Consider the following 27744-nt stretch of genomic DNA (forward strand, 5'->3'; position numbering starts at 1 on the left):
ATCATCTCTCTCCATCAAACACACGCTTGCTTGTCATTAAATTATTCTGGGAGTGGGTTGTGTCCCCTGCGTTAAGGGTCAGAGAACCCATGTGCCTCCTTTAATTAACTTTTCTTTGCCAAGGTAATACACAAATTGTCTTCCACTGGACACTACCTGTTCATACTATTTTATTCTTCTTAAACAAATCATAAGATACTTAAATATACTTACTATATCTACAGATCCCATTCTTCTCCCCACCGTAGGGCCCATCCCTAAAACATCGGCCCAAAACCCAAGTAAATACACTAAAATCCCTTTAGTTATTTTGCCCGAAAAGAGAGAGAGAGAGAGAGAGAGAGAGAGAGAGAGAGAGAGAGGCTTTGAGAATTTTTCCTTTTTCTATTGGATATTCCTACTAAAGTTCATTTCTGAATGGAAAAAGTTTGCTTTGACAAAATTTCCTAATTACTGAAAGTAGTGAAGCAACAAGATTGAAATCTACCATGATAAGATCGAAGATATGATCCTGCGTGCTGAATTAGGTTTTCTTTCTCGGAAAACTGAACTTTGAATTTAAATCTTTGATTGGTGTGACGCAAGCGAATAATTATACGCTGGTGGAAGACTGGGGATATAAAACGAAATAAAAGGAGACCACAAAGTAATAAAAAGGAAAAAAAGATTATTAAAATAGTAAGACAATCAGATCAGTGATATTAATAATGATGGGATGATAGAGGTTGAGGTGGGTTTTCATCTCAGCTGCTGCAAACAGGCTAACCAGCAGAGCTCCTCCCATTGCCAAAAGGAAGTCAAATCTTCTAGTTCCCTTTTGGGCCTTTTGCCCCTCTTCCCAAAGCCTAATCACTACTCTCTCTCTCTCTCTCTCTCTCTCTCTCTCTCTCTCTCTCTCTCTCTCTCTCTCTCCTAGTACAGGTAGGGAGGGAAGAGAGGATTGCTGGCTGTTGGAAGTGGCACTTGGTTTTGTCACAGCTTATGGGGACATGATGGTAGGGGGAGTTCCACTGTTCCTGTGTGAGAAATTAGTGGTGGAGTTCATCTGATCTGTTGGTGGGTCTCTTGGGGAAGTAGAGCAGGCTATGTCCTTCGCTTCAGCATTGTCATTCCCAAAAGGCCAGAATTAGAAGCAAGAATAAGTAGGAAACTTCCCCTTTTCTACTACTTCTCTTCCAATCCATGCTCTCTTCCGTTGGTCCTTGTGGTGGGGGGGAGGGGGGCGGGGGGGGGCGGGTGGCTTTCCTTCCTGTAGAGATAGATAGATAGGTACATAGATGTTAGATCATCCCCAGTGCTCTAGAGATGGAATCTGGAGATGGGTTCGTCGCCGGCGAAGTTCCCCGCATAGATCCCAAGTGGCTCATCGATCCGAAGCAGCTCTTTGTTGGTCCGAGGATTGGAGAAGGTGCCCATGCGAAGGTCTATGAGGGCAAGTAAGTTTTCTTTTTTTTTTTCCTTGCACTGGTCTCCACTCTTTGGCCGAATTCGTTGTGTTTATCTAGTTTATTTTCTTCTCTTTTGGTTTCCTGTGCATTATTTGTTCGTTGGCATGCTGAATAGGTATAAGAATCAGAATGTTGCTATCAAGATTGTGCACAGGGGAGACACCCCTGAAGAAGTGGCAAAGAGAGAATCCAGATTTGTGAGAGAGGTGGCCATGCTCTCTAGGGTCCAGCACAAGAACCTTGTCAAGGTCAGTTTGCCACAATTTTTTTTTCTATTTGTTTCTGAATTATGGATCTTTGTCCTCCTAGTTTAATTTGGTATTCTATTCTTGTGCAGTTTATTGGAGCATGTAAGGAGCCTGTAATGGTTGTTGTCACTGAGCTTCTGTTGGGGGGATCGCTGCGCAAGTACATGGTGAACATGAGGCCACGCAGTTTAGAACCTCGTGCAGCGGTTGTTTTTGCTCTGGACATAGCTCGGGCCATGGAATGCTTACACTCTCATGGCATCATTCATCGTGACTTGAAGCCAGGTAATTCTCTCCGATGCTGGCACTTTGCTGATTGAGACTTAAGTTAGGAATCATACGCTGCTTCTTTTTCACTTGTGATTTCAGTAGATGTTAAGTGTTTATAATTATTATGTATTTCATTTCTTTTGAACATTTTCGCCTACAGTTTGTAAGAGTACATATCCTACAAAGTACTGTGTTCCTATAAGAAATTAAATGAATAGAAATGAAACTTCTTTAAATGGCTATGCAATATCAATTGATTTCCCAGCTATACTAATAAAATGATTAGATGAACAGATGGCTTGGATGGTGATTAGTGCTTTATAATCAAATATATGTAGTAAATTTTTCAGGGTAACGACAAACAAATTTACCAAGAGAAAGATATATTTACCAAACTTCTTGGTTGTGTGTGGACTATGAAGATAGTCGAATAACTTTTCAGACAGTCAGAAGCTCTAGTGATTGTAAGACTCAGAATTTGAAATTTTATACCTGTTATATACTTTCTTTGAAATAAAGAGTTAGCTTGAGTAGTTTTAGAGTTTTCTCTATTTCATGAAGACTTTATACAACTTTTTTATAGACCGTTCTCGAAAACCGGCTAGCGAACGGGTGCGGTGCGGTTCGGGTTGGTAGACCGATTGGAGGATTAAGTTGGGCCCAAGAGCTTGGATGTGGTTAATGGAGTTATGGCAGATATGGGGCATGGGAAGGAGGACTAGGAAGGTGGACATGGCAGGGTTTGGGGGATGTAAGGTCACGGATAGGGTTAGACTCCGATGATACCATTAATAATGGTAGCTAGGCAGATTTCTGGATCAGTGGTTGTTGCAAGTCTTTGATAGAATTCAGGATGTGGTGGAGGTGTGGTTACTCCAGCATGCTCAATCTAGGTTGCATTCCACAATTTATGTTGGAGGCTAACCGGTTAATCCAAACCACAATAATTAATCAAAATTGTATCAAGTCCATTAATAAACCAATCAACTAAACCAAGCTGAAATTAACTTAAACCAAGTGCTGAAATAAACATCTAACTAGATAAGTGATTAAAGCCATGAGCCTAAAGTCCACGAGATAGTCCATTCTGATTTGAATCATGACTTTGTCGTGCTTCCGCTCACTTTGTCCTCAAAGTGAAAAGTTAGGGAAACAGTCAATCATCGTCGTCTCGAGCTCCCATGTCGCTTGATCCGAACTCTAACCCAACCAGCTCACTAGCACCTCTATGACTAATTTTCCATCCCGTTTGACCCTTCTTCGTGCTAAGACATGCTCTAGTATGGGATCGATCTCCTCGGACTCTGGCTCAGGCAAATCCACCGCTACTGGCTCCACTGGTCCAACTTGGGCTCTCAAGCTAGACACATCGAAGATTGGGTTGACTCGTGAGGTCTTGGCCAAGTCCAGCCTATAAGCTATTGGTCCCACATTCTCTTGGACCTGAAATGGACCAAACAATCGATGGCCTAACTATTGGTTTGGAATAGGCTGCATTGAAACTTGCCAATACAATTGAAGCTAGACGTAGACCTAATCTCCCACTTTAAAACTTCGATCTTGATGCTTGCTTCATCTGGTTCTAAGCCGCTGCTAGGTGAAGCTTGAGCTTCTTGATAATCTTATCACATTCCGAAAGCACCAAGTTGATATTGGTGCGATCTGGCTGGCTTGGTTGGTCATAGGACGGCATTGGTGCGATCTTGGATGGTGTCATCCCAATAGCTGTAATGATAAGCTATGTTATAAGACCACTCAGCACATAGAAGATAAGCTAGCCACCTCTTGGGTTGTTCTCGGACACCTCAAGTATTGCTCAAGACAGTGATTCAATACTTCAGATTGTCTGTCAGTTTGAGGATGATACGTCAAGCTCATCTTAGATTTAGTTCCTTGCTGCTTGAAGAATTGTTGCCAAAAGTGACTCATAAAGACTGAGTCATGATCTAAAACAGTAGATCTAGGCATTCCATACAATTGAGGCACATCCTCTGTAAAAATTTCAGCAACTTTTTTGCGATATACAGTTGTGATAGAGCTGAAAAGTGTGTCAACTTCATCAATTGGTCGACCACAACTATGATAATGAAGTGTTCTTTGACCTGAGGTAGCCCTTCAATGAAATTTATTGCCATATCCTCCCAAATATGATCTAGAAAGGGTAGTGGTTGCAACAACCTCGCCAGTTTAGTTGAATCCACTTTGGCGCGTTGTCACACTTCACAAAGCTGGACGTATGCTTGCACCTCCTTTTTCACCCCAACCCAAATGCAATTTTGGGTTAGCTTCTTGTGGGTCCTGTATGTCCCTTCATGGCCCACCATAGGTGTGTCGTGGAAGTGGTGGATTATGGCGATTCGCAATTCGGATTTGGTCCGTAACCCAGATTTAGGACTAGCCCGTTCTTCACCTCTAGTCCAGGGAAGCTTGCTGGTTCTTTCTGTATCTTGCTTATGAGTTGCACCATCTCTGGGTCCTTCAAAGAAGCTACTCTCACGTCTGAAAGAAAGAAAAGATCGAGACCAAAATCGAAGATAATTTAGCCAAATTAAGTCGCCGCGATAAGACATCAGCAAGTTGATTTTTGGTTCCCTTCTTATATATCAACTCATAGTCATATTCTAACAACTTTGTCACTCATCTTTGTTGTGATGGCGTGTGTATCCGCTGACTAAAGAAGGAAGGCTCCTTTGGTTTGTACGCACAACAACTCGCTGCCAGATCAAATATGACATTCATTTTGTGACAGCATGGATGATAGCGAGCATCCCTTGCTCATAGGTCGACATTAGCTGGTTCTTCTCCGATAGCGAGCATCCCCTAATGCATCGCACTCCACCATGAAAAGTTTGGTGAAGTCAGATAGTGCTAAAACTAGCATCGTCGTCATTGCTGCTTTGAGTACTTCAAAATGCTCTTAGTGCTAGTTCAGATTATTTAAATTCTCCCTTCTTCGATAGTGAGGTTAGAGGTGTTGCAATCTTACCATAATTTGCCACAAGGCAATGGTGGTAGCCCGTCAAACTAAGAAATCCTCGCAACTCCCTCGGTGTCTTCAGTGCCCGCCATTACACCATACTTCTTATCTTTGATGGGTCAACCTCCATTCTAGCAGCTGAAATTATATGGCCAAGGTATTGTACTCTTGGCTAACCCTATAAGCATTTAGATTTCTTGACTTTCAGTTTGTTCTCTTTCAAAATTTGCAGCCTTTCACGAAGGTGTACGAGATGCTCTGATCATGACCTACTGTACACAAGAATATTGTCAATGAAAACCAGCATGTACCACCTCAATGACATCCTAAAGACGTCATTCATCAAGCTTTGGAAGGTGGTTGAGGCATTAGTGAGTCCAAATAGTATTAGTTTGAACTCATAATGCTCGTCATTTATGCGAAAAACGGTCTTGTGTATATTTTCGGATCTAATTTACCGGCTCGCAAGTCTAATTTGCTAATGTATGAGGCCCCCGTAAGTTCATCCAAAAGCTCCTCAATGATTGGAATATAGTACCTATCCTTCATGGTTATGACATTGACAACATGATAGTTCACGCAAAACCATCACATTCCATTCTTTTTCCTTACAAGCAATACTGATGACGAGTAAGAACTCTGGTTTGGTTGGATTATCCTGCCATCCAATATCACTTTCATCAATCCCATAATTTTTGTTTTTATATGTAGGGTATCTATAAGGTTGTACATTTGCCGGTTCAGCCCCTGGGGTGATTACAATTCGGTGGTCTTGTGGCCAAGCTAGCAGCATGTCGCTTGGCTCTGTAAAAGCCTCGCTGAACTCCTTCAATAGATGGGCTAGGCCTGCGGGCATTTCCTCTTCCTTTTTGTGGTCCTCTAGGCTCTAAACCATCCGCATAAAGAACTCATGGCACCTAGCTTTTGGCACCCCTATCATAGGTTGCAATTGTGCCCTAATCTGCGGTTGGATCCCGTCAAGCCACACTCGTTTGCCATTTCGTTTGAAGTCCATCCACATCTTTAAAAAATCAAAAGTAATTGGACTCAAGCTCTTTGCAACCATTGTGTTTCCAACACAATATGTGCTCCTCTAAGGGCCAAGGAATGAAGATATAAAGTGAAAGAATTGCCTTGAATCTTCATGATGACCCCTCGGCATACATCGTTGGCCTGGAACGTCATACCATCTCCAAGTGCCACATAAAAGCTCGAAGTAGGCTTTGATGCAATCCTTATTCTTTTGACCACCCTCTAATTCGTGAAGTTGTTGGTACTTTTAGTATTAATAAGCATTTGCGCCTGTGTAGGCATGCTAATACACCTTGTTAGAGTCTTTTCTTATTGTATTAGTTGTTTATTTTTATTAAAATAAAATTTCTGTCGGTCGTATTCGAACGCGGAAGGGGTCGCGTTCGAACACCCTTGCGAACGCCTGCATCAGGTTCGCAAAAACAGAGAACGCGAAATGTGCGTTCGAACGCCTACATCGCGTTCGCATCGACAGAGAACGCTTTTTGTGCGTTCGAACGTGATCGGGCACGTTCGAACGCGATCAGTAGGATTCCACTAGGATTATGGTTAATTATTGTTATTAGGGCTTGTTGGCTAGCCTCTATAAAGGTGTGGATGGCAGCCAAAATTATTATGCTATTGGATTATTGGTTTCTTGCTTCCTATCTTCTCTCTATTTTCTCTACCCTAATCTCCCTCCCTCTTCACCAACCTACCACCTCTACCGTTGGCAAGGTCTCTCCTAACTTCTAATCTCCCTCGTCTATCGAGTCCTCCCTCTTCTTTGGGATCTCGACCACTTCTTCCCTTTCGTCTTTATCCCTTAAACAACATCACCCATCCACCCTCATCTCCATCCATAACCCTAACTTCCACTCCATGCGTCACCACCACCTTCATCCGCAATATATCGTATTTTCGTCCCAGTTGCAGTTCGAATATGTGAAGGGCATAAATACGAAAAACGTAGATCATGGAGTTACGGATCGATTCCACTTGGTTTCGTAATTTTTTGACTGTAGGAGAATATTTGGCGAATATTTTCCTTCGGTTGCGCGAACTACTTCCTGCAATAAATTCAGATCTTGAAGGAATTGTTCCGTGACCTATCACATGCATGGAGATTTCAACATGGATCTCTTCATTAATTTCCAAAAGTTCTTAATCCTCATGAAGGTCCTTTTGGCTTGCCCCTCTATTGGTTCATCTTCTACAACTCCATCAGCGTCATCTAGCACCATCATTGTTGCCATCGGTTGAGCACAAATGTGCTCGGTGTGTACCTATTGTCACAATAGAAACAAAGCCCCTTTGCTCTTCTATCTTTCACCTAGGCTTATGTGAGTCATTGAATAGGGGCTCTAGGAAGTCCTCTTACCTCTGGAATCAATTGTGGAAGGGGGTGAACTCCTGCTGCCCTCGGCAGACTAGTCAGCACCATTTGTGCGGTTGCGGTTTGCTGAGTGGTAGCTCTGGCCTCCAACGTGTTCCAGCTTCTCCTCACTGTATTCCGAAGCTTTCTTACCTTCTCGTCCATGACCTCGGCAGTAGAGAAAGCTTCTAGGAGGGTAGCTGGTTTGGCCGCCTTCACCTCGGCTTGGATGTCCCGCCGAAGGACGCTTATAGTAGTGCTATTCAATCACAAGTCTGTCCAGCCCCAGACTCAGTTACTTATGCGCTTGAACTCCTCTTGATACGCCTCACTGTGGTGTTTTGAGTGAGTTTGGTGCGGGCGGCTTAGAAGTTTTTGTAATTGGAGGGTCTAAACCAAATGCATATTGCCTCTAAGAACTCGTTCTAAGACTAAAACGGTTGACCTTGATTGGAGGCTTGGTACCATCTAATGGTCGTCTCCTCAAGATAAAATTACGCCAATAAGACCTTCTGGGCCTTTGGTGTTTACTGGTACTTGAATAATTATTCCGCTCGATAGATCCAATTGAGCAGATTGCGCTAGTTAAATTGAGAAGTTGAGATGAATGGTTCTACCTAAATGGCCACTTATTCTTCGTCCTTTGGTTGGAACGTCTTTTGTCCTCTATGGTTCACACTAGTAGCTCTTGGATGAAGTCTTTGAGGCACTGGTTCATCGAGTTCAGCCCACATATCATCCTCTTCAAAGTGAGGAATCATCACGCTCAGTTGCGGTGGAACGCCAGTGTCGATTCAGCCCTTGTAGGCATGGGCAACAATAGACTTCTAGGTTGAGCACCCACATAGCCACCATATTATCTTTATGCTCAATATGGTGGTGGTAAATAACTCGCTGAATGGATAGCAGCTCCTTAACAGTAGACCCAATTGGGCCCGTTATGGGCCCTCAGTTCGAATCCCCGATTTGACGACGATTTCCCCTTGTATTTTCTAATTGCCTTTTGATGCAGGACAAACTCTTTGATTGCAAATTTGAGAAGAACAAACAGTAAAAGTAATCAAACTCGGGGAATCCACTAACTGGGGTGTAGGAATCTACCGACGTTAGAATCCACCAACAAACACTCAATATATGAAAACGCTCAAAATATTCATTAACCTAAAAAGAGAGGACTACAAGCTTTTATATAAGCAAAGCAAAACAAAGCAAAATACAAAAATAGCATAATAAATAAAATGACAAAAATAGCCCTACAAGGCTAGTCAAAACTCTCGTTAAGCAAAAGAGCCACGGGTGCAGCTCTCTTGTGCCTACGAGAGTAAACGTGATAAATAATGGTGTTTATACCAACTCTCCCGAGGTGGAAGAAACTCTAGTCGAGTGAGGGTGTGGATGGTTTTGGTAGTACGCCAAGATGTTAGGATCAGGCTATAATTCCTCGCGAGTGATCCATGTACAATTGGACTTTGTCACCCTTGCCAGTAAACTAGAAAACGGTGAGTTCCTCCTTCTACATTAGATATTATTTGATCTAAAATAGCTTATATATTTTCTTGTAGTGTGGATGAAAAATGAGAAGTGGTGAGTGGCATATCAAGTATGTCTAGAAGTAGAATAGTAGTAGGTGTAGCATATGGTTTAGTGAGGATATTTATACGTGGTTTGTAAGCCTCTAAATCTTTAATATTAAAAGAAAAAGAAAAATTAATGTTGTAATTAGAGAAAATGTCAACGACATAAGCATTAGTCTCTATACGTTTTAGAATTTGGAAAGGTCTTACACTACAAGCATGCAACTTCTAAACAACCCTTGAAAGGAACCGTTCGGGTCTAATACGAATTATGACATGATCTCCGACATCAAACTCCTTGACACGCTTGTGCAAGTCGGCATGTATTTTATACTAAAGATTACTTACTTCAATTCGCTTAGTGATCTCCTGATGTAATAAATGAACATGATGTGCAAAAGCTTCGACAAACATAGAAACTCTAGCATGAGATGACATAAGTAAAAGATCTAAAGGTTTGCATGCTTTAAAACTATGAACAACTTCAAAAGGACTCATGCCTATAGACCTATTGATGAAGTTATTATATGCAAATTGAGCTATAAAAAAAATGACATCCTAGTTTTCGTTATAATCACTCACGCAACATTGTAGAAGATTTTTAAAACTACTATTGACGATCTTAGTTTGACCATCGGTTTGGGGATGATAGGCTGTGGAGAACTTTAATTTTGTGCTAATCTTGTGCTATAATGTTTTTCAAAAATAGCTCATAAAGTGAACAATGTGGTCAAATACAATAGTTTTTGGAAGACCATGTAACTTATCCATATTCAAAAAGTATAACACATGAGAAGTATCAGAGGCCTTAGCACAAGGAATGAAATGAGCTATCTTAGAGAAGCGATCCATGACCATAAATATCGAATCATGTTTTCTGAAGATATGTGGTAAACCAAGGGCAAAATCCATACTCACGTCCTACCACAGGTGATCAGGTACAGATAACGGGGTATAAAGTCCAGTGTTTTGCTTTTAGTGTTTTGCCAGTTGACATATCCTACATTGGCCAACTAATTTTGCTACGTCACGCTTGAGACTTGGCAAGTAAAATTGACGCTCAACTTCTTCAATGATCTTATCACGTCCAAAATGAGCCAATAGGCTACTGACGTGGATCTCGCAAACTAAAAAGTCGCTTACAGATGTACGCGGAACACATAACTTATTAGCCTTAAACAAGTAACCGTTTTGGAGGGAGTAACTATCTGAAGCCATGTTCGGGTCACTCTGCAAAGTGAGAACAATCTCCCCAGAGTCAGGACAAAATGTCTAGTCTTCCTTCATTTTGTCAAATCTAGTGCCTTTGATACTAATGGCAGATAAAAAGGCTAACCCGTCGGCTAAGCACATCAGTTGCCTTATTTTCAACCCTAGCTCTATTTTGGAGTACAAAAGTGTACTCCTGTAAGAATTTGATCAACGAGCATGTCTTGTATTGAGTTTCTTTTGAGAATTCAACAATCAAAGAGCTTCGTGGTCTGAATAAAGGACAAATACATGCTAGAGTAAGTAATAGCGCCAACGCAAAGCTTGAATAACCGTATATAATTATTTATCGTATGTGGAGTATTTTTGTTTGGCCTCATTTACTTTCTTGCTGAAATAATCAATAGGATGACATTCCTAGCTAAGAACCGCTAATCCTAATTCTTGAGGCATTACATTCCATCTCAAAGACTTCGAAAAAATCAAGAAGACTCATTACAGGTGTTGCAATCATCATTCTCTTAATTTCTTCAAAAGCCTTACTTGCGGACTTAGTTCAATCAAATCCCCTTTATTCAGGCAAGTAGTGATGGGGGATATGATAGTGCTAAACCCTCAAATAAAGCGTCGATAAAAAGTAGCAAGGCCATGAAAAGTGCGCACATCATGGATGTTTCATGGATCCGGCCAATCAATGATTGCTTTAATCTTTTCAGGGTTGGCAAAAGGTCTCTTAGGCGCAGTGGCAACCAAGGTGCTCTATCCTATTTTTGGCTGGTTCCAAAGGTAGTTTGCCCCTAGGTGATCAATTGGGTGCCTAGATAGTCAATTGAGTACTAGGTACAACTTAATTGGTCAGTAACATTAATCCTTTTCCTCAATTTTCTAAAAAGTGTCTGGAGTATATGAGCAGTCAACTCACCCCAGGTCCCCATAGCACATATATGGTATGTGGGCGCATTGGTGGGCATCTATACGGTCTTCATGTCATGAGCAAGGATCCTGTGTAAAATCCTTATTTCTTCATTTGTTTTATTCCCTTCTCTTATCCTTTGATTTCTTTATCTCTCTTTTATTTCCTTTCTTGTTTTCTTCTGTTTACTGCAGAAAATTAAAGAAGAAACCTGCTTGAACCAAAGTCAGATTTACTCATCCTTTTATAATGATTTGAGCATATTATCATATTCTAGTAGTGGATATCTGTTCTACTGCAGGTCATCATATGCAGTAAATCAATCCATAGTTTACCCTGTATCGGTGATTTCTTGTTTTCAGAAATCGAGCTTTAAGTTCTTAAGATCAAAACAATCACCTGTATTCTCTTCATGTAAATCAGTGTTTGTCTGAACCTAAAATCTTATTTGACTGATATTATTGGCCTCTATTTGTGGTCCTACATATGTCTTTCCAGCTCCAGTACTTTTCCTAAACCTGTCCTACCAGGGTAGAGCATCAAATTGATATGAGAACAATATTGTTATACATGACATGATTCGCCACATTGTGTACATCTCTTTCTGGTACCAGGCTACTCTAGCTTTTTCATGGAACATTTGCATCAAAGTGAATACTTCGCTTAATTAGCAAGCACTTCTGTATAACTGGCTAGTGAAAGAAAACATCTGAACAACAAGAAGTCTCTTATTGTTGAGATAAATTTCAGCAAGAATGAAGTTATTCTTATACCCAATATGATTGGAGTATCTTTACATTATTGCCCTTTCTCCTTGTTCTTCCTCCTGCCCACAGAGATGTTTGTCTAGCTGTATAATTAAATAAGTTGGTACAGGATATATTTCATTAGTTCTGGAGTCTTCTCTTACTCCATTTCACATTCTGTGACTAGTTGGTAGGAAATCTCCTTTCTGGAAGTTCTAGAAGTTGCTACGGACTTTGGGCTGCTATACAGTTATGGCTAGTAAATTATAAAATGAACATTTGATAAAGGAATAACAATACTTTGAAATTAATCTTCTTTTGGCTCTTCCACTTTATTTTTCCTTGGAGATGAAGACAAGTTCCTAAATCAAAGTAGTCAACTTTCTTCCTCGTCTAAGCAATTGTCTAGAAAACTTTTAAGTGGTATCATACCTTGATCTAGTGAGCCTCAATTGCAAGAGAAGAAGTAAATCACTTTTCCACCAACTAGATCTATTTGTTTTTATGTCAAAATTTGTATGAGTTTGCTTCATTGGAATCTAACACCGACTTTCAGATAGTTGGTTTCAGGTTTATAGCTTATCATAGAAACTACCAATTCTTTTGAGTATCTTATCTTTGAGTTGTTCTCCAGTTGACAGTGTGTTGGGAAATGGGGCTTGGGTTAGGTGTTGGTTGTTTTTAATGAGGGGTGGATTCATACTTGACCAATGCAGACACGTACATGACAAAATAATAGATTAGATATGTGATCTAAGTGTCAAGCCAACTTCTAGTTGTTGATATTTATTTAAGTTATAGATACATCTTTCAATGATATATGAATGCTTAAACTATTGGTTGAAGTCTAAATCAAATAAAATGGATCCTCTCTATTGCATTAGAAATTCTTTGGGCATCTTAGAATTGGTAGTTTTGTTTGTCATTTGAGCCCTATGTGAAATACATAGGATTCTTAGATAGTCGTGTCCTAGAGGTATTGGACTCATACATTTGAGAGTGTGGTGATATTAATGTTGGAGATCACGGATCTAGTAGGACTCCTAGGTATTTCCATTGTCATGTTCTTAAGGAGTTTGAACTAGTTTAATCACAAATTGGAGTTTTGGTTGAACATCTTATAGATGAGTTTGATGCATCCAAATAATGAATGTCACGACTCGAAATAGGAATCATAATTGGCCATGTATCTCAATAGGTTTGAAAAACACTATAACTAATTATCTATAATATAACGAAATTCAAAATTTATTTAATAACTCTAATTCAAAAATCATCTAAGACATAAAATACCTAAATTATACAATCAATGTCTTCTAAATATCACCAATGCAGCATTTAGCTTTTCAATTTGAAACTAAAAATCAGTATTATATTTGAAAGTGTGAAGTCCAAAATTCTAAGTAGAGGTAGAGTTCAGGTGCCCTTGTTCATTTGCCACGCTCACCAGCATCTTAAATAGAAAAAATAGTTTAATGGGCTAACAACTTAGCTCAGTGAGCGAATCGACCCAAAAGCTAAAAATCATTCTTTATCTAATATGAGATATTAACCAAAGCTCAATATTTAATAACAATAGCTAGCAAGCTTATAAGATGAATAGAAGGTATAAACCACGAAGATGCAATTTATAAGCTAATATCATGCTCTGCTTTATTATGTAAACATTCTCAATCTCAATAGTGTCAATTGTCTCAGCTTGGAATTGTGTCCGTGGATTCACATCAACTAGAAGTCACTTCGAGATACACTCGAGTCTTTTCTTTATAGTTGATCTGCCTTAGGTGAACAAGAGGTGTCACTATGTGATAAACTCAACTTGCTTTTTTCACTAATAATAGAGAGGGATTAAAGTCACCTTAGGGAGATTTCTGGTTTAGCTTAGAACTGTTTTCTAACCGTGCTAGAGTTACCTAAATGGATCATGTGGTGATTAGGCATAATCTATTCCCTGGACTTCAAAGTAGACTTGAGTCACCATAGAGAAATGGACGAAGAATATCTAGCCTGAGCTTGTTCTCAATGTCCTATCTTTATATAATTTATGTCATTCTAGCTGGTTATGGTCAACAATTTTGCTACTTTGCACAAAGCTAATATGATAATATCATGTTATTGGAATACGAGAAGATAAATATGAGAGTATATTCAGTCACCAAAGGTCTACTTGGTATGGCTTGAATCAAGAATATAAGTGAAATTCTTGACCTTTACTCTAATAAATACATACTTAAACTCATCAATAAACTAAAGTTCTAGATTTAAATAAAAAAGTTTGGGCCAAAAACTAAAGCCCAAGGACTTAGTTGTGAGCTATAGGCCTATAGCCCACCTAAATCTAAAATCAAGTTAGGCCAAGGCCCAAACCTAACAATAATAACACTTCGACAAAGGAAGAGGTTGTCGGCGTGCTCCGTCGCTGACGGTCCACTAAGTTCACACTAGAGGAACTCGTAGCCTCCACGCGTCCCACACAAAGTGAAGGTTGGTCATTGGGATGATCGACAATAAGAGCCCCTCCTCGACAAGTCATTGGCCGTAGTGGAGCTTACTCCACCCAGCAAGGCTACTAAAGTAGCAATCATAGGCAACTACACGAAGAGGGTAACCTGATTAGAAGGTGGTAGACGATCGACATTGACGACGACGATGGCCGAAATGACGGCGAAGCTAGGTACACCACTAATTACTCATTAAATTGAAATTAATCATACGGAGTGGAAAAAGACTCACTTGCAATTCTTTTGGTATTACTCGCTCACTCCAGGTATGCATCAATGATCGACTCTGTCGATGGTAACACTCGGCAAGGAAGAAAAAAAAAAGAAAGGGGAAGGATCCTCCTCGAAGAGAAAATTTGCAAGGTTTAAATAGGGGAAGCACCCGAATTTTACAATGAATTCTCCCAACGAAATTGTTAGGGGAAATCACTCCCTTTGCATTTTCGAAAGAGAGAAGAAAGTGAACAGTGCCATATAGGGGCACATCCAAATTATACCCAACGATGGTCGTGCCATTGGCATGTGCCGGTCGGCACAAGGTGTGCCACTGGCATATATGGGTGTACCAGTGGCACACCTTTATATGCCATTAACACGTATTTATAATATTTTTAATAAACCTTTTAAGATAATTAGAGATGTTTTTCAATCTTCAGTATGTCAATCTTTGATTTTTGGTTTAAATATATATATTAAAACCTAAAACCTACATTAGTGCTTTATCTTTAGATTATTTTTGTAATAACCTATTTTATTAAAGATAAAGCAATAGTAAAGTATAAATATTATTCAACACATAATATTATTGAATACATCCATTAAAACTAATATTAATGATTGAACACTCCATAATATAATTGAATACCCCATGATAAAATTGGATACATAATATTAAATGATAATAGTTTAATAATTAAAACTAATATCTAGTTAAATGTAGAATAACGAAGAGGATCAAACACTTTATTTGCCGACACAAAAATAATGCGAGAATATTACATTAAATATTGTTGCTATTTTTCAAAACTCATCCACTGATAATATTGCTCGTAACGTCTCACATAGTCTTCATACAAATATGAATTTTATTATTCTCTTATGATATGATATAAATATTGAACATGCACGGAAACGACCAGTATTGGTATAGGTATAGGCACACCATAAGCATATGCAGATTGTGAATATAGAGTATAATAAGGGTGTTGTAGCTCTGGTGGGTGTGATTGATATGCTGCTAATGATGATAAACTCATCATCTTGTGGGTGCCCCTCTCCTAATATTCTGCCGCCTAAAAATTCAAGCCCTTTATAAAAACAATCTCTTTGAGAAAGTGTAATAAAGATATATGTCTTATCTCCATCATCACCACTACCAGACTGAATCTCGTCATTATCACCATCACCATCACCATCATCTTTAGTCTCATCATCATTAATTTTATCTAAGCTTTCTAAATAATCAATTAATCAATTGATTTGATAATGATTGATGAAAATATTAAAAAAATAATAAAAAGTTCCATGTGGCACAATGACCGGCATGCGGTCGTATCGAACTGACATGGCTCAGCACGGAGGTGTGCCACTAGCACACCCCGTGCCAATTGCCGTGCCATTACTAGCACGGAGTGTGCCGACCGGCACGGCCATTCATGATTATCCCTAGGTTATTTTTAGTAGATGATATGGTTATATGGTTCTATGGAGTGGGTTTTCTGCATTTATGCTTATATCTTTGCAAATACACGAGAATAAACGTTTGGTTAGTGTTTAAATTTGCACAAGAAAATTTTATTCCTTAGAATTTTGCTATTCTTATTTTGTAACATTCTTACTCTTAGCACTTAAGGAATGGGCATGTCAGCCATCACATAGATCCATGATTGATACAAGAGCATCAAAGTTAAGGAAGATCTTAGATTAGACTAATTATATCTAATGATTAATAAAATAATTACCTATTTTCTTAAAATATTATTAAAAGTTATAGTTTTTTAACATAAGACATGCTAATCCTTGGTCCATAATCATAAATTAAGTTTTAATATCACCAATTTATATGCGCACCATTCAATAATTAAAACAAGAACTTTGACAATAATGAAAAAGAGATCAAAACTAATTTTTATATATCTATCTCTAACTCAAGTATATGAACACACATAGATTATGAAATAGCACTGCCCCCTTAGGTTATCTAAAGTACATAATGTCTTCCATGTATCTATGTTGAGGAAGTATGTGCCTAGTGCAGATCATGTGATCGACTTCGAGCCTTTGGAGATCTAAGAAAATCTATCTTATGAGGAGCAACCTGTAGAAATTCTAGAGACTCAGCAAAAAACTCTTCGTAATAGGGTAATCTCCTTCGTGAAGGTTTTATGGCAAAACCACAAGCCGGAAGAAGCAACTTGGGAGCGTGAAGATAAAATGAGGGAAAAGCATCCAGAGCTATTTCCTCAATCTTCATAGCGTCTATTGCAGTATTATTTTTTTTATCCTTTCCTTACGCTAATTTTAATTTCGAGGACGAAATTTCTTTTTGTTGGGAATAGTTGTCGAATAAAAATAAAAAAAAAAATTTGGGGTTGAGAGAGGAGGGTGCAAGTGTAGCCCCTCCCCTCTCCCTCTCCGACACGCGACGAAGCGCAGATAAGGGTAGATTTCATCTAATCCGAATCAGATTAGATTTGATCCTCTTCTAATCTATAAATTAAAACCCTAATCTCTTCTCTCTCTCTGCTTAACCATCTCAGTCCTCTTCTCTCTCTTCTTCTTGGGCCAAGGCCCGATTAACCTCATTTTGGAATGGGCCGGGCCAGCAGTAGCCCAGCCCAATCCAATGGGTAAATTTAAACTCATTTTTTAGTTCTTTTGGTTTTTAAATTTTATAAATACTATTATTATTCAAATTACAATTTTGATTATTATTTATTATTTAAGATGGTGATTTTTAGTACATGAGCTAGAGATTTGAGATTTCGGTTGTCTTGCCTAGACTCAGGTGACTGAATTCACTCACATATTTATTTATTATATTTCGTATCTTTGTCAGACCATGTAAATTCTCTGTGTGCAAATTATTTATTTCACCCTTCCGTGTAAAAATTTAATTGTTGAAATTTTTGTGTGCAAATTATTTATTTCACCCTTCCATGTAAAAATTTAATTGTTGAAATTTCTGTGTGTAAATTTATTTATTTTATCCGTACTTGCAAAATTTTTAATTGTTATATTTTCTGTATGCATTTAATTATTATATTCAGTGCATCACCATACTTCGTGCAAATATTGAAATTTGTGAAAATAAAAATGAGACTAGTATTGATACGACTTAGAGAACAGTCTCGGTATAAATCGTTTGTGATTTTCCGTGGTAACTCAAGTCTATCTGGAAGTCAAGGAGAAAATCCTAAATTAGATCACTGCGGTGACTTTCTTAGGTAACTCTGGCGGGATTAGGGAACAGTCCTAGGATGAATAATAAAATTTCCTAGGTGACTCTAACTTTTCTCAACGGTTAGAGGAAAAGACAGAGTGTGTTAATCACAGGGTGATACCTTCTAATGACCCGAACCGGATCAGCTATGAAGAAAAGTTCCAAACGTCATCTCGAGGTGACTTCTAATTGATGTGGATCCATAGAGTTTAGATCTTGAGACACATGGCAGTATAAATATCAAAAGATGTTAATATGTTGAAAACGTGCAAGGTTACAAGTTGTGACATCTCTCTATTGTTATCATTGTTATTATTTAGAAAGCATGCCTATTGCATATTGTTATGGATATTGTTGCTTTTAGTTTAATTTATTCAGCATTAATATGAATTAAAATTTATTTGGTTTTCGAGTGGATTCGACTCACTGAGCTATAGTTGTTGGCTCATGGGTTTTATTATTTTTATATTTGTTTATTTATTTCAGGTAATAGTCAGCGGGGCGACTAAGCGAGATGTACCCGGACTCCACCTCCACTTAGGATTCACTATTTACCTTTCCACTCTTTTTGATTTTATGCTTTAGATTAGAAGTTTTCTTCATTTAGTTTAGAGACTCAAAAATATTAACATTGTTTTATCTTTATTGCAATTATTTATAAAATTTAATAAAGCACATTCTCATTTTATTTATTTATTTTGCCATCGTACACGTAGAGAGTATTAATAAGGCTTCGTGCATCTCAAGCATATTGAGATGCATGGCCGGTCATGATTCCTATTTTGAGTCGTGATAGATTAGTAATCAACTAATCACAAGATTCAAACAATAGGATAAAACATTTTAACTCACCATAATAATTAAATAATAACATTAAAGTAGATAGAGGGGCAGTTGCCCCCTTTGCCCCCTTGGCTCTGCCAGTGAAATCATCTATTTCATTTTTCCTTTCTTCATTATTTTGTTGCACTCTATTTTATGTAATTTTTCACATTTTTGGATTTGGGCCTTATTTAGGTTCTATTTAAGGTGTTTTGGATCATTAAGTTAATAATTAATTAAGTTTAATGGTATCTATAATGGCAAGATACTCTTCTAACGATGGTTATGTTCTTTGAGCAAGAATTTCTGTCAAGAAGGCTTCTTCCTCTTTTTACTTCATGTAAAGTATCACAGATTGTAAGGCCTTACTAAGGATTTTCCATGATATTTTGTCTCTTCTAATGTCTTTCCTATCTCCCTTCTTTCATGTTTCCTTTTTCACAATGCTACCCTCTTCTCTGGCTTCCAGACTCTAAGGATTCCTTCCATGGCTGACAATGAGAACAATAACCAATGCCATTACATTCCCTTCAGTGCTAGTTTTGTGCTAGAGCTTCTCGGTAGCCATCATGTTCCATAATACTAGTGTGGAACCCTATGTGAATCACTCCTCTTAAAATTCAACATTTTGATGTAGATTTTAGCAAGATCATTGTTATAATCTGATTACATGGGTTAAGTCAGTCGAGTCGGTTGAGTTAAGTCAAGTCAAATTGAGTTAGTTAGTTAGTTTTATTTTATTGTCTTTTAGACCTAAGCATAGTAATAGTCAAATAGAAAGATTCAATACATACTATCAAATAATTTTCCTTTCTCTTTGATTTCTATGTTTTGAAGAGTATTTCCCAAAGGTCTAGCACAAAATGCTAGATCTATATAGAATGATTCTGACAAATGATAGATCTAGACATCTAGCTTCAATTTACTATATCTAAGATGATTAATTTCGGATTTGGTTTCTGAACAATAGAAAATAGAAGAGAAAATAAGAAAATTATATCTTTTGATGAGATTTGAAGCTCTTCCCATCATTGGATTGACCTTCTTTCCTAGGTCTTTCTTTCTCCTCATTTTCTTCTTTTTGGTTTGGGAAATAAACCTACAGGAAAAGGGATCTCAAAAAGGGGATTCTTTGAGTAAGCAAAATAGGTAGAGATGGCACTCAGGACATGCCAGTCAATGTCCTGCATGTATTAGACGATACGAGCAATACAAGTAATGGCACACGCCAACACGCGACAGCACATATCGATATGGAGCGGGAGTACCATTGGCGTGCCTCGGCCACGTACCAGCATACTGACAGCCATGGCAATCCTTGAAAGATATCAGTGTCATCTTCAGCCTTTCAAAGAGTGGTTACATAACAAGTTGTTCCAGACAAGAAGAAAAAAAATTTATGACAACAGTTACGACCCGAAATATGAATCATGATCGGCCATGCATCTCAATATGCTTGAGATACACGAAGCCTTATTAATACTTTCTGTCACGACCCAAAATAGGAATCATGACCGGCCATGCATCTCAATATGCTTGAGATGCACGAAACCTTATTAATACTCTCTACGTGTACGATGGCAAAATAAATAAACAAAATGAGAATGTGCTTTATTAAATTGTATAACTAATTGCAATAAAGATAAAACAATGTTGAAGTTTTTGAGTCTCTAAACTAAATAAATAAAACTTCTAATCTAAAGCATAAAATCTAAAAGAGCGGAAAGGTAAATAGGTGAATCCTAAGTGGAGGTGGAGTCCTGGTACATCTCGCTCAGTCACCCCGCTGACTATTACCTGAAATAGATAAACAAATACAAAAACAATAGAACCCATGAGCCAACAACTATAGCTCAGTGAGTGGAATCCACTCACTAACCAAATAATTTTAAATCATATTAATGCTGAATAAATTAAATTAAAAGCAACAATATCCATGACGATATGCAATAGGCATACTCTCTAAATAATAACAATAAAGAGATGTCACAACTTGTAATCTTGCACGGTTTCAACATATTAATATCTTTTCAATATTTATGCTGTTATATGTCTCAATGGGTCTAAACCCTGTGGATCCACATCAATTAGAAGTCATCTCGAGATGACGCTCAGGACTTTTCTTCATAGCTGATCCGGTTAGGGTCATCAGAGGGTATCACCCTGTGATCAACACACTCTGTCTTTTCCTCTAACCGTTGAGAAAAGTTAAGAGTCACCTAGGAAATTTTCTCATTCGTCCTAGGACTGTTCCCTAACCCCGCCAGAGTCACCTAAAAAAGTCACCGCAGTGATCTAATTTAGAACTTTCTCCTGGACTTCCAGATAGACTTGAGTTACCACGGAAAATCGCAAGCGATTTATACCGGGACTGTTCTCTAAGTCGTACCAATACTAGTCTCATTTTTCTTTTCACAAATTTTAATATTTGCACGAAATATGATGATGCACTGAATATAATAATTAAATGCACACAGAAAATATAACAATTAAATTTTCGCATGTACGGATGAAATAAATAACTTTGCACACAGAAATTGCAACAATTTAATTTTTTTTACACGTAAGGATGAAATAAATAAATTGCACACAGAAAATTTACATGGTCTGACTAAGATACAAAATACAATAAAATAAATATGTGAGTGAACTCACTCACCTGAGTCTAGGTAAGACAACCGAAATCTCAAATCTCTAGCTCACGTACTAAAAATCACCACCTTAAATAATAAATAATAATCAAATTTTTAATTTGAATAATAACAATATTTCTAAGATTTAAAAAAAAACTAAAAGAAAAACTAAAATGGGTTTAACCCACCTATTGGATTGGGCTGGCCTGCTATTGGCCCGGCCCAATCCAAAAAGAAACCAATTAAATCGGGTTGGGTCGAGGCCCAGCCAAATTAATTGAATTGGGCTCGGGCTAACCCGCAGCCCACCAAATAAGTGGTTCGGTTCGGGTCGGGTTTGTGGATCCGAAATCCAAACCCGAACCGAACCCGACTTAAAAGGAAAAGGGGTTGGCTTGGGTTTAACCCGAGCCCAGCCAACCCTTTTCTTCCCTCTCACGACTGACGCGAGAAGAGGACTGAGGGAGAGGGTGACCGCCGGCGACCCATTCTCGACCACTTTCAATCTCTCCTCTCCCTCTCTCTCTCTCTCTCTCTCTTCATCGTCCTCACGAGGTGGAGGAAAACTCACCACCGACAGCCGACGCCGAGGTTGGCGTTGATTGGAGCCACGAGGGCTCCCTAGAAAACATCACCGACACTGGCTTGGAGCACAAAGCCTCCGGTGACGATGCGATTGCGACCCGAAGTCGCCGGCCGGCCTGATTTGTCGAAAAGGCCGAAATCCTCGAATTAGGTATTTCTAATATATCTCTTTAAATTTAAATTAAACTAGAGGGATGAGAGAGGGCTCACAGGGGAGGAGTGTGGTGGTCCTAATTTCCTCCGGCGATGCTTCGGCGATCCCATTCCACAGCAACAACTCCGACGGTGAGAGCAAATAAGAAAACGAAGGAGGGGAAGGAGGCTGAGGGGGTTGTAAGGAGAGAGAGAGAGGATTAGGGTTTAATTTATAGATTAGAAGGGAAATCCAGACCTAATCCAATCTGGATTAGGCGCGATTTCTCTCTGCGCCTAGTCGTGTGCCGGAGAGGGGAGGGACTGCACGTGCAGAGCACGTGCACCCTCCTCTCTCAACCCTAAATTTTTTTTTTTCTAGTTCTGACACTTTCTACGTGTACGATGCCAAAATAAATAAATCTTCTAATCTAAAGCATAAAATCCAAAAAAGCGGAAAAGTAAATAGGTGAATCCTAAGTAGAGGTGGAGTCCGGGTACATCTCGCTTAGTCACCTCGCTAACTATTACCTAAGATAGATTATAAATACAAAAAAAAAGAATCCATGAGCTAACAACTATAGCTCAGTGAGTAGAATCCACTTGAAAACCAAATAAATTCTAAATTATATTAATGTTGAATAAAATTAAATTAAAAACAACAATATCCATAACAATTTGTAATAAGCATGCTCTTTAAATAATGACAATGATAACAATAGAGTCACAACTTGTAATCTTGCACAGTTTCAACGTATTAACATCTTTTCAATATTTATACTGTCATATGTCTCAATAGGTCTAAACCCTGTGGATCCACATCAACTAGAAATCACCTCGAGATAATGCTCAGGATTTTTCTTCATAGCTGATCCGGTTAGGGTCATCAGATGGTATCATCATGTGATCAACACATTCTGTTCTTTTCACTAACCGCTGAGAGAAGTTAGAGTCACCTACGAATTTCTCATTCATCCTAGGACTGTTCCCTAACCCCGCCAGAGTCACTTAAGAAAGTCACCGCAATGATCTGATTTAGGACTTTCTCCTGAAATTCCAGATAGACTTGAGTCACGGAAAAATCGTAAACGATTTATACCGGACTGTTTCACTGAGTCGTACCAATACTAGTCTCGTTTTTCTTTTCACTAATTTCAATATTTGCATAAAGTATGGTAATGCACTGAGTATAATGATTAAATAAACACAGAAAATATAACAATTAAATTTTGCACGTACGGATGAAATAAATAAATTTACACACAGAAAATTTACATGGTCCGACAAAGGTACGAAATATAATAAAATAAATATGTGAGTGAACCCACTCACCTGAGTCTAAGCAAGACAACTGAATCTCAAATCTCTAGCTTACGTGCTAAAAATCACCACCTTTAATAATAAATAACAATAACATTTTTAATTAAAAAAATATTAAAAAAATTTCTACAATTTAACTCAAAAATTAATAATTTGGGCCAAAATAAGCCCAAATCAGTTGAGCTGGGCTGTAGTTGGCCCACAGCCCACCCAACCAACACTTAAATGGATTAGACCCAAGGCCTAATCCAATTAACTAATGGAACCGGGTCAGGTTCCTTGGATTCGGATCCAACCCGACCTGAATCCAACGACTTAATAGGAGAAAGCCAAACTCGGGTTGCCCGAGTCTGTCTTCTCCAAGCCGGAGAGAGAGAGAGAAGAGGAAAAGAGAGAAAGGAAGATGCCGGCGGTTCGCCGGCCGCGCCCTTAGCTCCCCAACACCCACACGGTGCCGCCGTCCTCGCGAGGTGGAGGAGAACCCGCGAACGGTGATTGATCCCATGGCTAACAGCGACCGGAGCCACGAGGGCTCCAACGGTGAATGCCCCGGCACGAGGCCAACGGCAAGATGCTTCTAGATGGAGCGGCAGCGACCCGAAGCCGCCGGCCGGCCTGATTTGCCGGTGAAGCCGAAGAACCCAAATTACGTATTTTCATTTTACCCTATTAATCTTTAATTAAATTTGAGGGGTGGGAGAAGGCTTACCAAGGAGTCACGTGGTGGTCTCCGATGGTTCCGGCGGCGCTCCGGCAGGCCGATTCCATGGCATGACTCCGACGGTGAGGAAGAAGAAAGCGAAAGAGGGGAGGAAGAAGAGAGAGAAGGGGGCTGAGGTGGTTAAGCAGAGAGATAGAAGGGATTAGGGTCTTAATTTATAGATTAAAAGAAAATCCATATCTAATTTGATCTGGATTAGGCGTGATTTCTCCCTGCGCCTCGTCGCATGCCGGAGAGGGAGAGGGGAGGGAGTTGCACGTGCAGAGCACATGCACCCTCCACTCTCAACCCCCTTTTATTTTTTTTTGGTTCTTACAACAACATTAATTCATCAATTATGAATTAAGAAAGTGCAAAAGAGCCTTAAGACAGAATCTTATTCGATGCTTGCTGATTAAGGATCTCACTTAGTTTAGTCTCTTATCAATCAGATGACTCAGATGATCAGAAAGATAAGTTCCTAAACCAGAGAAAATAATCAACTCCTGTTAACATTTCTAAACCTGAATTAACATGTTTGAGACAAGGATTAATTGAGATTAGAAAATTTGGTAGTTTGAAGGAAGGGTCATTTCAACCAAAATAAAGAGGAATTGGGGATATCAGTAGACTGGTTGTTGAATTGGGCAACTGAATAAAATCATGCACTTGTTCAATTTCAATTGAACCAGAGGTTGACAATGTGCCTGAGAGTCATATCCCCAACACTATTGTTACTGGGTTTTTGATGTAAATTGCTGGAGTTAAGGTTTTGATATTTAGAAACTGGAAATTCCAGAAGAAGAATCACATTTGTTAAAGTTCAAGTTCCATACCATGATATGATGTGATTTTGACATAGACTAGGTATTTAATGCAGAGCATATAGATCTATGCACAATTTAGATTATAGAGGAGCCATCAATTTGTCTATTATGACATATTTAAGTCAAGTACTCAATTTAGTTAATGTTGAGTGGTTCGAGTATCTTTTTGTTTTTATCATTTATTTGGACCATCTTTATCTATTTTCCCACGAAAGGATGTTCCCTCTTCCTTCATTCGAAGCATGGTGCATTCTGCAACCCTATCAGTGTGATTCCTAGATGTAGAGATTCCTCTGGCCAACCATTAAATATAGCTTCTTTACTATTTTTTGCTACACAGTTGATCAAGATGAGGATAAGGACCAAGGCTATGATTGCATTGACCTCAATGGAAACCCAAGTGCCAAGGTTGGCTAATTGTCACACCATTTGTACTAGAGCTATACTTTCTTAAATAAGTGATATTAAGTTATAAACTATGAAGGGACTAATTGAACTATGATCTCCCATTACTGGATAACTGAATAATTCAGTTACTTACTTGAGATTCATAACTTAACTTTTCTCCTTGAGAATACAAAGCTGCAGGTTTATCTACTATTGATGCATAGGAAAAAGAAATAAAATATTAGGAGCACATCTACAATTAAGCAAAATTATTGATACTGAGTGAGAGTTGGAACTTCACTTACATGGCTTCACACGATCTGAGATAGTATTGGACACAAGAAAGTACAGAATAATTGTTCTCATGAAGTGTAAAGTGTTTTATGAGGCTCAAAGTAGTCAAATTTTCTTTGTAAGCCAGTTGGCACAATATTCCGTAGCTTTCTTTTGGATCTTCCATTTTCTTGCTTATTACTTATCAATAGATAAATCTCAATCTCCGATTATATTTGTTTTGATTTCATTAATACGTATTTGTAAATAAATTAGCAAACAGATTTTCTGTCGAAAACAATATGATGGGTTTCTACTTTAGAAACAGTTTGTTCTATAACTTTATATAATTATATATATATACGTCAAATTTATAAATAGCTGCAGAACTCAAAAAGGTGCCAAGTCTTTCACTTGGGAAAACATATGATTATATTTATACAACAACATAAGCTTTGAGAAAAAACTTGCCATTATATGTCCTTTTCCATTGTGGTCTAGGTATCTGCTGTTGAATAAGTTCAGTACTTCCAATATGATGTTGTTAAGCATAAAGATTAGTCAAAATGGCTTAGTAATAGAAGAGATACAATTATACTACTTTTATAGATAATGTTTTTCATTTATAGAATTATTTAGATTTTAGAACTGTTTATATATTATTTAAATTTCTTAAAATATTTACTAAAATACCAGTGGCCCGATCGGGTGAAATACTGATTGAATCAATTACTCAGTAACCCAACCTCTAACTAGATCAATATCCGATCCTATTCTGATAACTATCTAGAAAAGAGTTGCACTTTGATTGACGACTTTCATCTAATGCATTTAGAATCAAATATTGTCCATTGTGGGCCAAGCATTATGGCTTGCAAACTTGCAAGGTGTAGGATGCATGAAACAACATGTGAGACTCTAGTTACTTCCACCTAATTTTTATCATGTCACATGCTCTTATGGAGCGTGGAACAACCCATTGCATGCTACGAATTCATACCACAGTATCAAAGATGCATTACTTTCTGAGGTAAATGTGATTATTTACCTCCAGAGTACAGATTCATTGGTAAATGAAAATTTCTGCAGTCCTTTCGTCATGATGACCTGTCAAATTTGTTTAAAGATGCTTGGAATCTGAATTCTATCATGGTTAATGTAATAATTTCTAGTAGGTCTGCTTCAATTTCCTTTATTCCTTGTACTCATCAAATTTGTTCGTCTTCATAATTAATTACAGGCATGCTTTTCACAGCATTAAGTAATTTGTGATTAAATTGTTTTATTGTTTCCCAGAGAACTTGCTATTGACTGCAGACCTCAGAACAGTCAAACTGGTAGACCTTGGTTTGGCAAGAGAGGAGACATTAACTGAAATGATGACCGCTGAAACAGGAACATATCGTTGGATGGCCCCAGAGGTCTCTCTTAGTGCATTTTGTAACTAGGATTATTTTCATAATTTCTTATTTGGTTGTTTAACGTAATCTTGAATATTTATAAAGTTATACAGCACTGTCACCCTAAGGCATGGAGAAAAGAAGCATTACAATCACAAAGTTGATGTATACAGCTTTGCAATAGTACTATGGGAGCTGCTGCACAATCGACTCCCATTCGAAGGCATGTCAAATCTGCAAGCCGCCTATGCTGCTGCTTTCAAAGTAAACTGTCGCTTACAACAGTGAAGTTCTGTAAAATTTAACCTTTTACTCTGTTATCTGACAAAAGCTCAACCCCTGTTTACTTCAGAACATTAGGCCAAGCGCAGATGACCTCCCCGAGGAATTGGCGATGATCTTAACATCTTGCTGGAAAGAGGACCCAAATGCCAGACCAAACTTTAGCCAAATAGTGCAGATGCTTCTGCATTACCTCTCCACTCTCCAGCCACCTGAACCCATGATCCCTCCTCGTGTATTTAGTTCAGAGAATGCAATCTTGCCACCTGAATCTCCTGGTACAAGTTCACTGATGGCTATTCGAGATGACATTGGTGACACTCCAAAGGCCAACTTGGAGGATAGGTCAAGGGGGATCTTTTTCTGCTTCAGCCAATGCTACTAGTGTTCTAAATTCTTGAAGGGAATGCCATCCAAATGGCATTGTACTCCTGCTGTTGGCAATTCCTTCTCTAGTCAGGGTTGTAATTCTGATAAGTGCTGATACCTTTGACCAGTGTTCGATAATACACTTGATATAGTTGCTTAAAGAATGTAAAATACTGGAAAACACTTGTTTCTGAGGGGTATGACCACTGAACTTATCTGGATGGCAGTGATCAAATTAGAACATTGATCTTATATTGTGTTCAAATCCTTGTTCCAGCTGCAATTAGCTGCTTGTTACAA

General features: G+C 38.5%; 1 protein-coding gene across 1 annotated transcript; it reads left to right on the forward strand.

Annotated features, from left to right (window-relative positions):
- Positions 1 to 680: 680 nt before the first annotated feature.
- On the forward strand, positions 681 to 27744 carry LOC140797625 (serine/threonine-protein kinase STY13-like). Its single transcript, XM_073151224.1, has 6 exons — positions 681 to 1436; positions 1564 to 1696; positions 1786 to 1981; positions 26690 to 26814; positions 26899 to 27057; positions 27146 to 27744. Exons 1-6 carry the CDS (start codon positions 1306 to 1308, stop codon positions 27458 to 27460), a joined length of 1059 nt encoding a protein of 352 aa, XP_073007325.1. The 5' UTR covers positions 681 to 1305; the 3' UTR covers positions 27461 to 27744.

The sequence above is a fragment of the Typha latifolia genome, chromosome 11, assembly GCF_019914945.1.
Source record: "Typha latifolia isolate L0001 chromosome 11, TyphaL0001v2, whole genome shotgun sequence".
Lineage (NCBI taxonomy): Eukaryota > Viridiplantae > Streptophyta > Magnoliopsida > Poales > Typhaceae > Typha > Typha latifolia.